This window comes from Tuber melanosporum (genome assembly GCF_000151645.1).
Source record: "Tuber melanosporum whole genome shotgun sequence assembly, scaffold_2, strain Mel28".
In the NCBI taxonomy this organism is placed as follows: Eukaryota; Fungi; Ascomycota; class Pezizomycetes; order Pezizales; family Tuberaceae; genus Tuber; species Tuber melanosporum.
The window spans coordinates 1050693-1063865 of NW_003298863.1; the positions used below are offsets into that span (position 1 = coordinate 1050693).

Consider the following 13173-nt stretch of genomic DNA (forward strand, 5'->3'; position numbering starts at 1 on the left):
TGACCTCCGGGGCACTCGAGTTGTAGGCATTCGAGATTCGGGGGGGTGCTTGCGGAGAAGGTGTTCACCGTATTGCACTCGTGTTTGGAGTATAGTTGCTGGCGGTGCGGACAGATGTTGGGGTACCGTATAGTCAAGCAGCGAGATGGAAAGGCTTTCAGTGGTCAACTTGGTAGAGCGCCTGACTGCAATACAAGTAGAGCAGGGGTCGCGCGGCGCACTGCACTCGCAGCGTTTAAAAACCTACAGTTACTGTACAGTACCATGCGCTAAATCTTCGGGCATGGACAATGATATTGGTCGATGCAGGTTTCACATACAATCCGTAATTTGTGGGGAAAAAAAAGACAAACATAATTGTATTTCAAATACCGAGTATGAAATCATTAATAACCAATAGCAATGAAACAGATACGGTATTCAGGAAAGCGGATAGTCATCATGAACGGAAAGAAACTACTTTGGCGAAACACAAACCACAACGGCGTCCCCAGAAACACTCTCGTACAATCCCATACCATTGCACTGCCGAATGGCCACCTCCTCCGTCGCAACCCTCACAATATAACTTTCCCCTACGTCACCGTTAGCTCTGTAGGTGCTGAAAGGGGAAAGGGCTCACCAAAGACCCCACTGATACCCTCCCAGATATCGGCTGTAGCCTCCTCCAACTCCTCGCCAGTCCACGGCCTAAGAAGGCGGACTACCCCCTTCTGCTCATCGGGGATAGACAGGTAGCTGGAAACTTTCTCATCCGGCTCGGCCGCCCAAAGGGGCTTATCAGCGGCCCTGAGGGAGTGCGTGTCTGCAGGAATGAGCACCACCAAGCGTGGCTTCCGACGGGACATTTGATTCATTGCTGATACAACCTTTGTAGTAATCCCGGGGACGCCCGCTACCTCTCTACTCTTCTCATCCCCAGCAGCCGCAGCCGCAGCCGCAGCAGATGAGGGAGATGAATGCGCGAGTTCGTGATATGCCGGCAGCGTACCAGCCCATCCGCTGCTGCTACTACCACCGCCACCAGCAGCAGTGGTAGTGGTAGCAGTAGCGGTGGGGGACACAGTACGAGCTCCAAACCCGCCGACTTCTTCATCAATCCTCCTAGAACTGAACAGACCCCCTTCCAACCTTCCAAGTTCCTCCCTAACATCCTCATCGTATTCCTCCCTTCCCCTACTCCCCAGATTATGCTTATCCCAATTCCTCAACGATCCATTACCCAGACTCGCTTCGTGCTGGTTTCCCCCCTCCCCCACCTCTGGGAAGGGAATACCGAGCGTTCGGAAAACACCCCGAAGGGAAGCGGGATGCAGCGTTGCGGGGGGTAGTGCCCGCGTGGAGAGGTAGGTTGCCAGAATGGAGAAGGAGTCCACTGGCAGGTTCAGCTTCGCTACGTCGTCCGGCAAAGAGGTTGCGGCCAGGTCGGCAAGTTTGCTGTACGGGTAAGAGAGAATGGAGGATTCGGGGAGGTGGAAGAGGTGGTTTGAGATTAGGAAGGGGATGAGTTTTTGGTCGGACATTTTTCTTTGTCTTTTGTTTTCAGTTTTTTTTCTCTGTTTACCGGTTTGGTGGTTGATGACTACGTGGGTTGGGGTGGTGGTTGGGTGGTGATTTTCAAGTGGAAGTGGGTTGCTTCGACACAGGGAGAGGGAGAGGGATGGGGGGGAGAACGTGGCCAAGGGTGATGGTGACAGTACAGTACTGGTGGTTGTGATGGGGGTAATCCTCACGTCAATGATTTCGCATCAGGTTGTACTCGAGTACCATATGATATCAAAGCATACTCGAGTAGATGGTGTTCGTAGTGCTGCGTGATCAACAATGGTATCGGTATCTTCCACAGAACTGAGCAAGTGGGCCACGGTCGTCAGAATGAACAAGCCATGATATGGAAAGCTCCCAAGGGGATATTTGTTTGGTCAGAGGTGAAGGCACTGTGCTTGCAGAATATGCCTCGCTTCTCCTTGAGCTAGGCTGCGGTAACTCGCCTGTTTTCTCTCGCAGGAGTGCTTCTGCTATTGCTATCGCGAGGCGGACTGCCCTATAGTACTCTCGAGTCTGACGATGCGCTTCGGTTGGAGTCAAACAGCGGACAACGTATCATATCAAAGTACGGTGCAGTTGGTATCACCAGCGATTCCTAGAATTGCACCACCACAACACACGCACACACCTACCCTCCCTGCAATTCCCTTTGGTTGGGGAAAAGGAAAAAAAGCCGGTACGATACCGGTATCCAGCAAATGGTGTCCCGACACCTTCCCCGCCGTGCTCTGTTTATCGCTTCAGATTTCAGACACCTACCGATAATACAGGCGGCAGTGCACACACCACCACCACCCCTCCAACCAAATACCCGGTACCGTGGGGGGAATAGATACCGGAAGACAACAGAAGGAGTGGGGTGAAGTGCACCGTACGAGTAGTGAACTGGGGAAACCAAGACATTACTCTAGACTAACCCCATTCGTCGCCTTCGGGGGAAAGAGGGGTTCTTGATGGGCGTCGTTGTCGTCCATAGTAGCATTGCTGCTATCGATTGCGGCAAGCTAATTAACTTACTGGCACTTGAGCGCAGGCTTAGCTCTTGTGTTACGGACTTGAATGAGACGAGGCTTGATCTGCCTTGCGTCACGTGGGTGGTTGAGGCTCAAGTGGTGTATGGTTAGTATCGGCAAGTCATGCACTTGTATCATGGTCTATCTGTACTAGTACGTTGCTAGGATGTGGGCATATGGAACTGCGCGACGGTGACGGCACGGTACGAGTGCTAGGGAGGAGGGGTGAGCGATGAAGGAGAGAAAATGGGAAGGGTCCGGCAAGAGGGGAAGGAAAGTGCAGCGGTTGGTGGTGGTGGGCGGTGGTGGTGGTTGGTTGTGGTGGTGGTAGCAGAGGCTACCGGTAACATTGTACTATGCGGTATTGTTTTACGTTGTATGGCATTGGTGGAGAGCTCCGCCGGGTTAACTTATCATAGCTTAGCATTAAGGAGGACTGGGTGGGAGTATATAAAGTGGGAGGTTTTCTCTTCTTTTATTTTTCTATTTGTCTCTTGGTATTTGGGTTCTTCGTATTCTGTTTACTACCTTGCCTATTTGCTTGCTTGTGTGAGCACATCAATTCATACATACCGGTGCCTTGAGTCTCTCCCTCCATTCCCTCCATCTCTTGTACTCTTCTCAGCCAATCGAGCAATAAGCCCCTCCCTCCCCCTCCCTTCCTCGAGTAGACAGGTGATAAAATCTGTCGGTCAGCGAATTGATTCAGTTGCGATCCGTCAAAGACTCTTGCAACCATGTGGTATCATGTCTCTGAGGTGACTAACATCCCCTCGCTTCATCTCTCTTATCAAAAATGGGAAGCTAACAGAACTACAGCCAAATAGCTACCTGGCTATAACAGGTGTGAATATCGACACTGTCCGTATCGCGAAGAAGGCATTCGTGAAGCCGCTGCAGAAAGTTACAAAGTTCTCCATCACGCCTTTCGACTTTTCCCTGCAATTGCAGGCTATGACAATTGAGAAGTTGCAGTTCGCACTTGTATTTGCCCAGCTCCCTCTTAACTGTAGGTAATTATTAACTAACATTTTTTTTTACAGCCAGCAGTATTCACCATCGGCCCCGAAGACACTCCCGATGCTTTACAGAAATACGCTTCCCTACTCACCGGTCAAAAAGCGGGCGATACCAATACTCAATCTAACAGCAGCGGGCGCGGCCACGTCCAAGATATCGTTAAGGGCATTATCGAGGGTGAGACTAGAGTGATTGTTTCGGGGATGAGTATGGACGAGATCTTCAAGGAACGCAAGATGTTCAAGGAGAAGGTCATCGCGAACGTTCAGGGGGAATTGTCTCAGTTTGGGCTTAAGATGTTTGTTCCCCTCCAGTCGTGGTTTATGGATGGTGATGCTGATTTTTCTTTCTCTTGGAACACAGTTACAATGCCAACGTCAAGGAGCTGCATGACACCCCCGGCAGCGAGTACTTTGCCTTCCTTTCTCGTAAAGCGCATGAAGGTGCGCTCAACCAGGCCAAGATTGATGTCGCGGAGGCCCGCATGCGCGGAGAGATTGGAGAGAAGGAGAAGCAAGGTCTCACGGCTCAACATATCTCCAAGATCGAGGCGGACACCGCTATCAAGGAGACAGAGCGGAAGAAGGACAAGGCTACTGCGGAGGCTTCCTTCTCCGTCCGTCAGCAGGAGCTGAATATGGAGGTTCAGCAGGCGACAATTAAAGCTAAGCGTGCTGCGGAGGCGAGAGATGCCGAGCTTAGCAAGGATGTTGAGAAGAAGAGGGCGGAGATGGAACTGGAAAGGTTGAGGGCCATGGACGTCGTCAAGAGTGTTATCGCTAGGGAAACACAAGAGCAGAAGGCTGATGCGGCGGCGTATACTACCAAGAAGGTGATATTTCCAAAACCCGGCCTATCCGACTTGGCACTGACATTTTTTATAGACCGCCGATGCAGCAGAGTACAATGCTCAAAAAACCGCCCTTGCCTCCCAATTCGCCCAACAGCGCTCAGCGGACGCTAAGAAGTACGAGACCCAAGTCGCCTCAGACGCAAAGCTGTACCAGCAACAAAAATCCACCGACGCGGCCCAATACGAGACTCAGAAATCCGCTGATGCCCGCCAATACTCCGCTTCGAAGTCTGCTGAAGCTGAGTACCTCGCTCGCGTCAGGAAGGCTGAAGCAGACCTTATCGCAGCCGAAAAAGCTGCCCAGGCCACATTCATCACGCGCAAGCGGGAAGCCGAGGGAATGCTCGAGATGGCGAAAGCCTACCAAGCACTGTCCCAAGTAATGGGCGGCCCAGAAGGCCTGATGCAGTTCTTGATGATTGAGCGCGGCGTGTACGGCGATTTGGCGAACGCGAACGCCAAGGCAATCCAGGGTCTCCAACCTAAGATTTCTGTATGGAATACTGGCTCCGCCGGTGGAGAGGGCGCTATGGCCGATCCAACCGCGCCCTTAAGGAACATTTTCCAGGCATTGCCCCCGCTCTTCTCAACTATAAATGAACAGACGGGTATTTCGCCACCGGCCTGGATGGCGCAGATGCCCGCCAACGCCCCTTCTAACTCTGCTATCGCGTCTAGGGCTGGGAATGGGCAGGTGGTTGTTCCCAAGAAAAACTAAAAACTAAATTAGTTGAGCTGGTAGAAAAGATGGGAGTGAAGTGGGAGTGTGCTTGTGTCTGTCTTCCGTGATCTGTAATTCGATCTTTTCGCTTGTTTTTCATTCTTTTTGCTCACTTGTCCTCTCCACTTTCTCCTTTGTTTTGTTCGGTCGGGTGCGGATATCGATATTATTGCTTGTGGGCTTGCTTGGTTGGATGGGGGGGGCGGGGGGGTATGGTAGGGTAGGTTAGTTAATGTATGTGCTTCTTTCCAACTACTTGAGTGCGGTTATCGTACTTTATTTTATAACATCCGACCTTCATCGCCAAAGCGCGACACCCCACCTTTCGCGACAAATCGGTGAAGAGATGGTGAGTGCGAGATATAACTGACAGCAATAGCATATCGAAACCCTCACCCGCTCCTACTAACTATGCGCACGGCCGCAACAAGCTAGTATCATACCAGTACCTGTCGTGCTCATACGGTGCTGCCCTGCTTTTCTGCCCCCAGCCAGGTGCATACAGCACAACGTAGTACAGCACAGAGCCCATGTAGTACCGAACCGACATACCAAGCCGACATGACTAAGATGCAAACTCTCCATTTAGATACCGTGTGAGAAATCGACACTCCTTAGACGCCCTGGACAGGGAGTATTTAGTACCGCAGGCCATTCTCGGTGTCTCCTCCCTCCCTCCCTCACTTTTTTGCTATCCGTTTCCTACGCTAAAGTTAAAGCTCTGTACTGTACAGTACATATCGTGCATGTAGTGTTGTGCTCTGTAATTTTCCAATAGACCCTTTCCGGAATTGTAGGTGTTGTTTCGTCCAGGGTATATTCGCAGTTTCTAATCCACATGTTTTTCCCACGAGCGGTTCACCACCCGAGCTTTCTGCCAGGATTGTCGGGTAGGTCGCTCTGGAGGTGTTGCTCGTGCGGTCTAGATCGTGGGCAATTATGCGGGGTGGCGGTGGTACAGGCCGCCAGCGCTCTCACAGAAGGAGGAACTATTGATCGCCTGTGAAAGTCTTGCGGAGCGATCTTCGAGTGGTGGGTGGTGAAGAGGCTTTTTACCAGTACTTAAGACTGGGGTGCCTATACTCCGACGCCTTGAAAGTTCTCTGGGTGGGTGCTCTTGCATAGTCTAGAACATCGGTTGCTTAGGAAGGGAAGGCTGGGTGGATGGCAACCATGCGTGGGAATAGTAGGCTGTCGCTCTGTTCTATTTTGGAGTATTTGGCATGCATGCTGTTCCGGATGTTGAAGCAGTGTCTGCTGATGTTGATGGGTTTTTCTTCACATTGCGGAGGGAGATGGAGTGCGCTGGTAGGATTTCTCGCACAATTTCCCGGTTCGATGGCGTTTTCCATAGTGGCCGCTGATGGTATGAGGAGTTTGCGGGGGGGTTCGGAGTAGATCTGGTGCGGGTTAGCGCCCCTGGTCGTCCAGGAAACCCTTTGAAGTTGCGAAATGCCGGTTAATGGCCAGTGGGGTGATCTTTGTTGCCCCGGACGGAATTTCCAGTGCTAGGGGGAGAAATCGGGGAAGCATATCGAGAGGAAAGCATTGCCCTCTGGGCTAGGCATCCAGTTTTTCCCCTAATTTTTGTTATCTTAATTATTGGCAGGCACCAGTGCTGCTGTGATATCTCCGAGCCGCCCAGGGGTCAAGATCTGTCCAATATTGGTTTCGTCAATATCCGGCAAACCATCGCTCCGACCTTGTTATCGCAACTTGGTCATAGGGCCCGCTAGCCGGGCCCGCCGCTCCTGAAGGAATATACCTTCCCCGAAAGCCTCTGTAATGGGGTTAGAATGAATATCCCGGGCGGCGACCTGGCGCCTCCTAAGATTCATTGAATCATTGCTCGAGTGATAGGGTATGATGAAAAGAAAGGGATGTGGGATCCGCCGTTTACTACATGTGGATTGTGCTCGCGCGCAATCCACACGAATCGCCGAGGGATGGGTAATTCTCGTACGACCCACTGGTATGAATGGAGTATGCCGTCCTATAAGAACAAAGAGAGTTGGATTTGTGGCTTTTTGCAGCAGAATGAAAACTCTTTTCGGGTATTGTGTGTACAATAGGATGGAGATGGGACTACCTTGGCATCATTTGCCGGGAGGATGAGCCCGGGATTGCGCACAAGTTGCCCGGACAAAGTGGGGTTTTCCAGAAAGGCTCAAGGCGATGGCATTTCCGGACAGTATCGGTTCTGAGCATAAGCCTACCACACCCCCGCTTCGGGAGGGGCGATATATCAGCTGTTGGGCGTCGCGTCCTTCTCGTGATGAGCGCTAAAACATGGAACCTTTTGTGCAGCGCCGCATGTCCAGATAGCGTGAGATTTTCGCAGGATTTGTCTATTGGGCTTGAGCTACTTTGAATGGAGTATAGTATCAAACGATCGCAAGGTGTAATGTTGCATACCAGGAATGTCCTGTGTGATAAGTTCACTTTGCTGTCTTGATTGGTGTGATCCCCTACTGGCTGGATCCCGCCGTGCGCTATGGTGTACTCTTGGGAATGTATGATGCCCGAACAGCGTTAGGTTAATAGAGTATTTGCCCGATCGCAGTCAGCATTCCTGTGCTCAATATGGAATGGATAACCCGTACGAGGAGTAGATATATAAGAGGGTTCCCCCCCCCTTCTTGTCCATTTTTATACTACACTTTCACTCTATCCTCTCTTCACATCTCTAATTATCAATATACTCATATCTCCAAATTCTGCTCCGGCAGGTGGTACTCTACACCACTCTATTTCTTGTCCACTCCTTTCCGCTATCTCTCTTACTCCTCTCTACAACCACCCAACCTTAATTATATTTCCCTCTTTATGTTTTTACCTTCCTGAACTATCATTCTTGTATGTTTCAATCCTGTCTTCTCTTTTCTTTCCTACATCCCAATTTTTTTATCATTCAAGTCAACTGATTTATTCTCTATTATCTTTCTACTTTTGAGTTTATGATACTTCATATTCTATTTTTCCTGAGTGCGGGGCTCAAGGACAGGCTATTAGTTGCAGTATGATTTCTAATAGCTCCTTTCAGCCCTAACGCATAGCTGACTATGCCTTATGTAAGTTTCCAATTCACTACTTAATAGTACTATTATTTAACATTATAGGATATACATGATAGGATAGATATTATCAAATATATATTCTATCCTGATAGTCATGATAGAATAGATAAACTGGTAACACTTTCTGATAGAAAGTATAATAATATAATACCTACTAATATTGAATAATTACTAATACTTTTGTGTAGGTAATAAGTAATTTTCATTTAAGCTAATTACTATTACCTTAAATAAGGTATTACAGGAACCAACATCCTTCTGGTTTCTCATACAAGTATTCCCTTAGTGAAAATGGTAAGGAAAAAAAAAAAAGAGGAGGAAATAATCTTAATTAATTTAATTAATGTAGAAGTAATATATCTTAGTACAAGAAATAGTGAGGAGAATGATAATGATGAGAAAAGTATTAAGAAATATGAGAATGAGAAGAGTAAAGAGAATAAGTATTTCCTTTATCTCAGAATCAACCTTCTCCCCAACTCCATTTCTTATTTTTACCTTTTACAATCTCTGAATCAACTTTCTCCTCAACTTAATTTCTTGTTGTTACCTTTTACTATTTCTAAATCACTTCTGGTGTTTTACTTTTTTTTAATATTACTTTTGTAAACTCTTTTCAGATGATAAAATATTTCTTTTCTCTCTCTACCTCTCTCCTGTAATACTGAATATGCAATTCTAACTTTAGTATTACTTTAATTTATTATATTTTACCAATCTTCTTATTTCTTATTCTAAATATTGAAATTATGGAAAGTTTATTGATTATTATATAATTAATTTTCTCATAGAATTTACAAATATACAACTTGCCTTATCTAACTTAAATTATCTTAATACCTATTAGTAGTACTATTTGAGGTACTAAGATAGATGTATTATAATAATATGATGTATTCTATTTCATATATATTATAGTCTGCTAATTAAAGTATAATAAATAAGAAAGTAATATTTTCTGAAAAAAAGTACAAGAATATATTGAATAATCATAGCTACTAATTGCTAGCTAATTATCATAAACAATAGATAATTTTGATTTTCAACTACTTTAAGTAAAGTGGTATAGGAACTGATACCTTTCCAATTCCTGATATTTAGCCGTTATCGCTCTGTTACCCTGTTGAAGCTCGGCGGGACGCCAGAGAAAGATTTTCCCACGGTATTTAGGAGACAAGGTGAATTTACAGTCAGTATACATACCAGTCCGAGTAATATCGTCATATGCACCTACTCAAGGGTATCTAGGTGTATTTTCAAATTTGAAAGAGTACTATAGGCCTACTGAATCTTCGGCTGGCCCGGGGATGAAGGGAAACGAGAAATATGCCAACTAATTTACCATGTGTGTTCTCTCGAAAGGTTTTTGCAGCTGGTCTACATAAGTAACCTCAACATAGCAATCGGTCAGAATGTGGTAGTGTCCGCAATGGCCTCGGGGCCAGGGGGGGGAGGCTGGCAAGACCGGACGGCGTGGCGGTGCCGCGATCTGCGGACCTTCAGGCCCCCCGAATCCGGAGGACGTCAAGTTCTGGAGGGGAGTTATAGGGTCTTATGGGTAGGGCACCCCTACGTAGCCCTTCTGGCTTAAGCACTGGAGCCAATAGCAGGTTGCGCATATGTGTATAAACTTGAAGGGATTAAAGCTTTCTACCTTATAATAGATTTTGGTTTGGTGTAGTTTATTTTATCTAATTACGCCGAAGGAGATCCGTAGAACCTATCTACAAGGAGAAGGAGGTCTCTCAGATGTCTGCTGTTTAATTGACAGTATGGGCACCCCCCGGGTTTGCTCGCGGTAGCTACGACGCTGAGCTTGCAAACTTAGAGGGGCGGGGTAGGATACCATACACGGGTAGTGGGCTGGGTTTGGTAGAGTATCATACCTGCAAGAAATTGTACCACGTGTGGATGGTGCGCTGTGCGGGATCCTACATCGCGCATTGTGCAAAAACAGTTTAAGAACAAAAAATATGACAGGTGGTCCCTAGCCTAACTTAGCGTTCGAAATCTACGATATACAAGTGGCATGTTTTCCTACTGGAATTTATGTAACCTCCATTTGCTAATACAGTGCGATTACTCTTAGAGACGATTATCCTTTTAGCGCTCTATCTGGCATCCCGCACTGCCAAGAATATACACCCAACGCAAAGTCGATCACAGCCACTGCGCCAAATTAGACCACCACTGTACTCAGAACTGTTAGTGAAGACATTGCAATAACTCCTAGAGGAGGGCTACCTTTTTTTTAATGCTGTCAATTGAGGCTCACAACAGCAGTAATTCTATCGCACCTTTTTGGTGTTGCCGGAAATCACCTTCCAGCAACTGTTTCTGTAGTCAGTCCTCCAGGTTGGGGTATCGTGAGCAGAAAAAAAAGAAAAAAGAGTCGGTGAGTGGGCAAGAGAACATGATCAGAACCCAGTTACTTGGCAAATACTAACAGATTGGGAGACGATTTGGAGTTTGAATGGAGGCTTGAGAATTCGTGCTTCTCGCCTTGAATTCGCGGGGGATACCGAGAATCAGACCCCCGAGTTCCCAGGATATATCATGAGATCGTAATCTCAACTCCCAGGATTAGAAATCTGAGGTTCTACAAGTATAAAAGCTAATAGGCAATTGTCTCTGGTAAATTGCACAATAGTAGCACAACTTTGATTCTGGCAGGTCTAAAAAATAGCTAATCCTCCAGAACGCGTGGTGTGCCTGGCAGCGGGGATTGGGTAGGGGGCGGGGATCTTGGCTGGTGACCTTTCCCAGGGGTCCTCCGGTCTTTCATTCCACTCAATTCCTTCTTTCGAGATGTGTTGAGATTATCAAAGCCCGAGAAGCAGTGCTTTGAATATATTTACAAGTACCCTAGAGGTTTGGCATCCCCCCAGCTTACCGGGAGTGATGCCCCCCAAAGCATTAACCGGGTTCACGACGAACCGTAGGAACAGCAAGAGGCCCGTAGGGCTAGTCCACAGCATTGTCATGGGCATGAATTTTCTCAAAGGTCTGTTTCAGAGGGAAATTCCTCTCTTCAACAAAAAACAAACTTACAAGCATCATCCCTATAGCACTAGTGACCCCCTGTCGTTTCAAGACCATAAAATTATGACGAAGTCGAAGGATGATATCCAGGAAGTAGCTGCAGTTGATGACTGACTCTCCACAAATCCCTTGTTAAGGGAATCCGAAAGGTATTGATAGTATCAGTGATTCGTAGTTTGGCTACCACGGAAGCGGTCAAAAACTGCAGAACTGAGCAAAGACCTAACCAAAAAGCACAGACGAATGAGCTCACACCAGGAAACTGGGAATAGTTTCCCCAGTGTCCTAGTTTGGGTCCACAAATCTGATAATAAAATATTGCCCCCGGCTAATCCCCATCGCCCAGTCGCCCTTGCCAGTAAAGACATAACCCATCCGGCTTACTCGTACAAACAACCCGGACTTTGTTGTGTTACCATACTTACTTTCCAGGTCATCCGCTGTGAAAGTCATTATCCCGACATCTCTGCTACTTATACATCTCACAGCAGAGGTGGGGATTATAAAACAAAAAAAACAAAAAAACTACCAGAGCAGTTCTCCACTTGATATTTTGTGTAGGATCGGTGAGCGCCAATCACATCCTGGGCTAACTTACGCACTTGTTTGGAGGAGCAACTATTCTCTGTCTACGAACACCCCACACCTCCAACCTAGCCCTATCTTGGGCCTAACGGTCATTACCACTTCTGACATTGCAATGACTTCAATCATACACAAACCGTAGTTCAACAGGAGACCTAACATTATCCCTAAACAGCAAAACCAGAGTAACACTCCATCGCCTTCGACGATACAAACCTAACCGCCTCCACAACTACCAAACCAACCCCTAGCCACCCCTCCCTCTCTCCTCACCGGCTCTTCTCATTTCACCCTTCAGAAGCTCACCAATAGCAGTGTGAATCTCCATAATATCCTTCCCAAGAAGTTCCAGCTGCCCATACAGCGCCTCAATCTGAACGTAACGATCACTTTCCCCTCCTTCATTGCTGCTAGCAGCCGATCCCTCAACCCGTGAGGCTTCAAACGGATACGCTTCAAGATGGGCTGCAATGTTTTCGAAGATTTCCGTCCGGATTTGCCGGAGGACATTGCGTTGGGCGCGGAGGTTGGCAATTAGCGTCATCTTTGATGGCTTCTGGTGTGCGATGGTGGGTAGAGCGGACATTGTTGGGAGGCGCGGAGTGGTAGAAATATATCACAGATGGTTAAGGAAGTGTGTGGATTGAGGTTGATACTGAGACTGGCTCATATGGTGAGTGTCGCTTCTGGCTTGAAAAAGTCATGGAAATGTGATGGCGGAACTAGCGTTCAAGATTCAAGATCACGATGGATAGGCTTCGATGGTCCAGAATCTTTTTGGAAGTGACGCCCTGGATCAATGTTGTGGGTTCCGGATCAAATTGAAATTGGAGGTGTCTAGGAGTGTTTTCGGGAAAATTGTTGATCGCTGGTATAATGCGTTGCCTATTACGCAACAAGGCAAAAATCCCCCACCGTTTGAGCTCTTAGTAGAATATTCCGAGACATAGCATGACCATCACCCAGGGAAGTGGGGCTACGGTACTTTAATACAGTATATCCTCCTAGGTTCCTACTATTATGTTTACTTTTCTCCAATAGATAACAAATAACCTAAAGGGTATTTAGGGAGTGTTAGCACACCATGGTTTGAGCGGTTCGGTTCTCAAGTCATGATTTGCGATTGTGCTTTGAAAATTGATCAATCACACTACTCAAAGAGGGATTATATAAGTAGATCCTAGGGTTCGCTATCTATCGGTTTTTAAATGGCAATCAGATATCATGGTTTGAGATAGCGAGCAGCCCAAATCATGGGGTACTAAACACGCCCTTAGTAACCACAATAGGCATTCAGCTCGAGCCAAAAGAAAG

At 47.3% G+C, this 13173-nt stretch overlaps 2 protein-coding genes; one reads left to right on the top strand and one right to left on the bottom strand.

The window, feature by feature from the left end:
• Positions 1-456: 456 nt before the first annotated feature.
• GSTUM_00005576001 (uncharacterized protein) lies at positions 457-1839 on the bottom strand (the record flags this gene model as incomplete). XM_002837703.2 has 2 exons in its annotated part: positions 623-1839; positions 457-575 (listed from the first exon to the last, which is right to left on the bottom strand). Exons 1-2 carry the CDS (start codon positions 1521-1523, stop codon positions 457-459), a joined length of 1020 nt encoding a protein of 339 aa, XP_002837749.1. The 5' UTR covers positions 1524-1839.
• Positions 1840-3096: 1257 nt separating this feature from the next.
• Positions 3097-5152, top strand: GSTUM_00005577001 (uncharacterized protein; the record flags this gene model as incomplete). XM_002837704.2 has 5 exons in its annotated part: positions 3097-3319; positions 3381-3545; positions 3605-3879; positions 3945-4413; positions 4664-5152. The coding sequence occupies exons 1-5, from the start codon at positions 3299-3301 to the stop codon at positions 5150-5152; spliced, it is 1419 nt and encodes a 472-aa protein (XP_002837750.1). The 5' UTR covers positions 3097-3298.
• Between the last annotated feature and the right edge of the window lie 8021 nt (positions 5153-13173).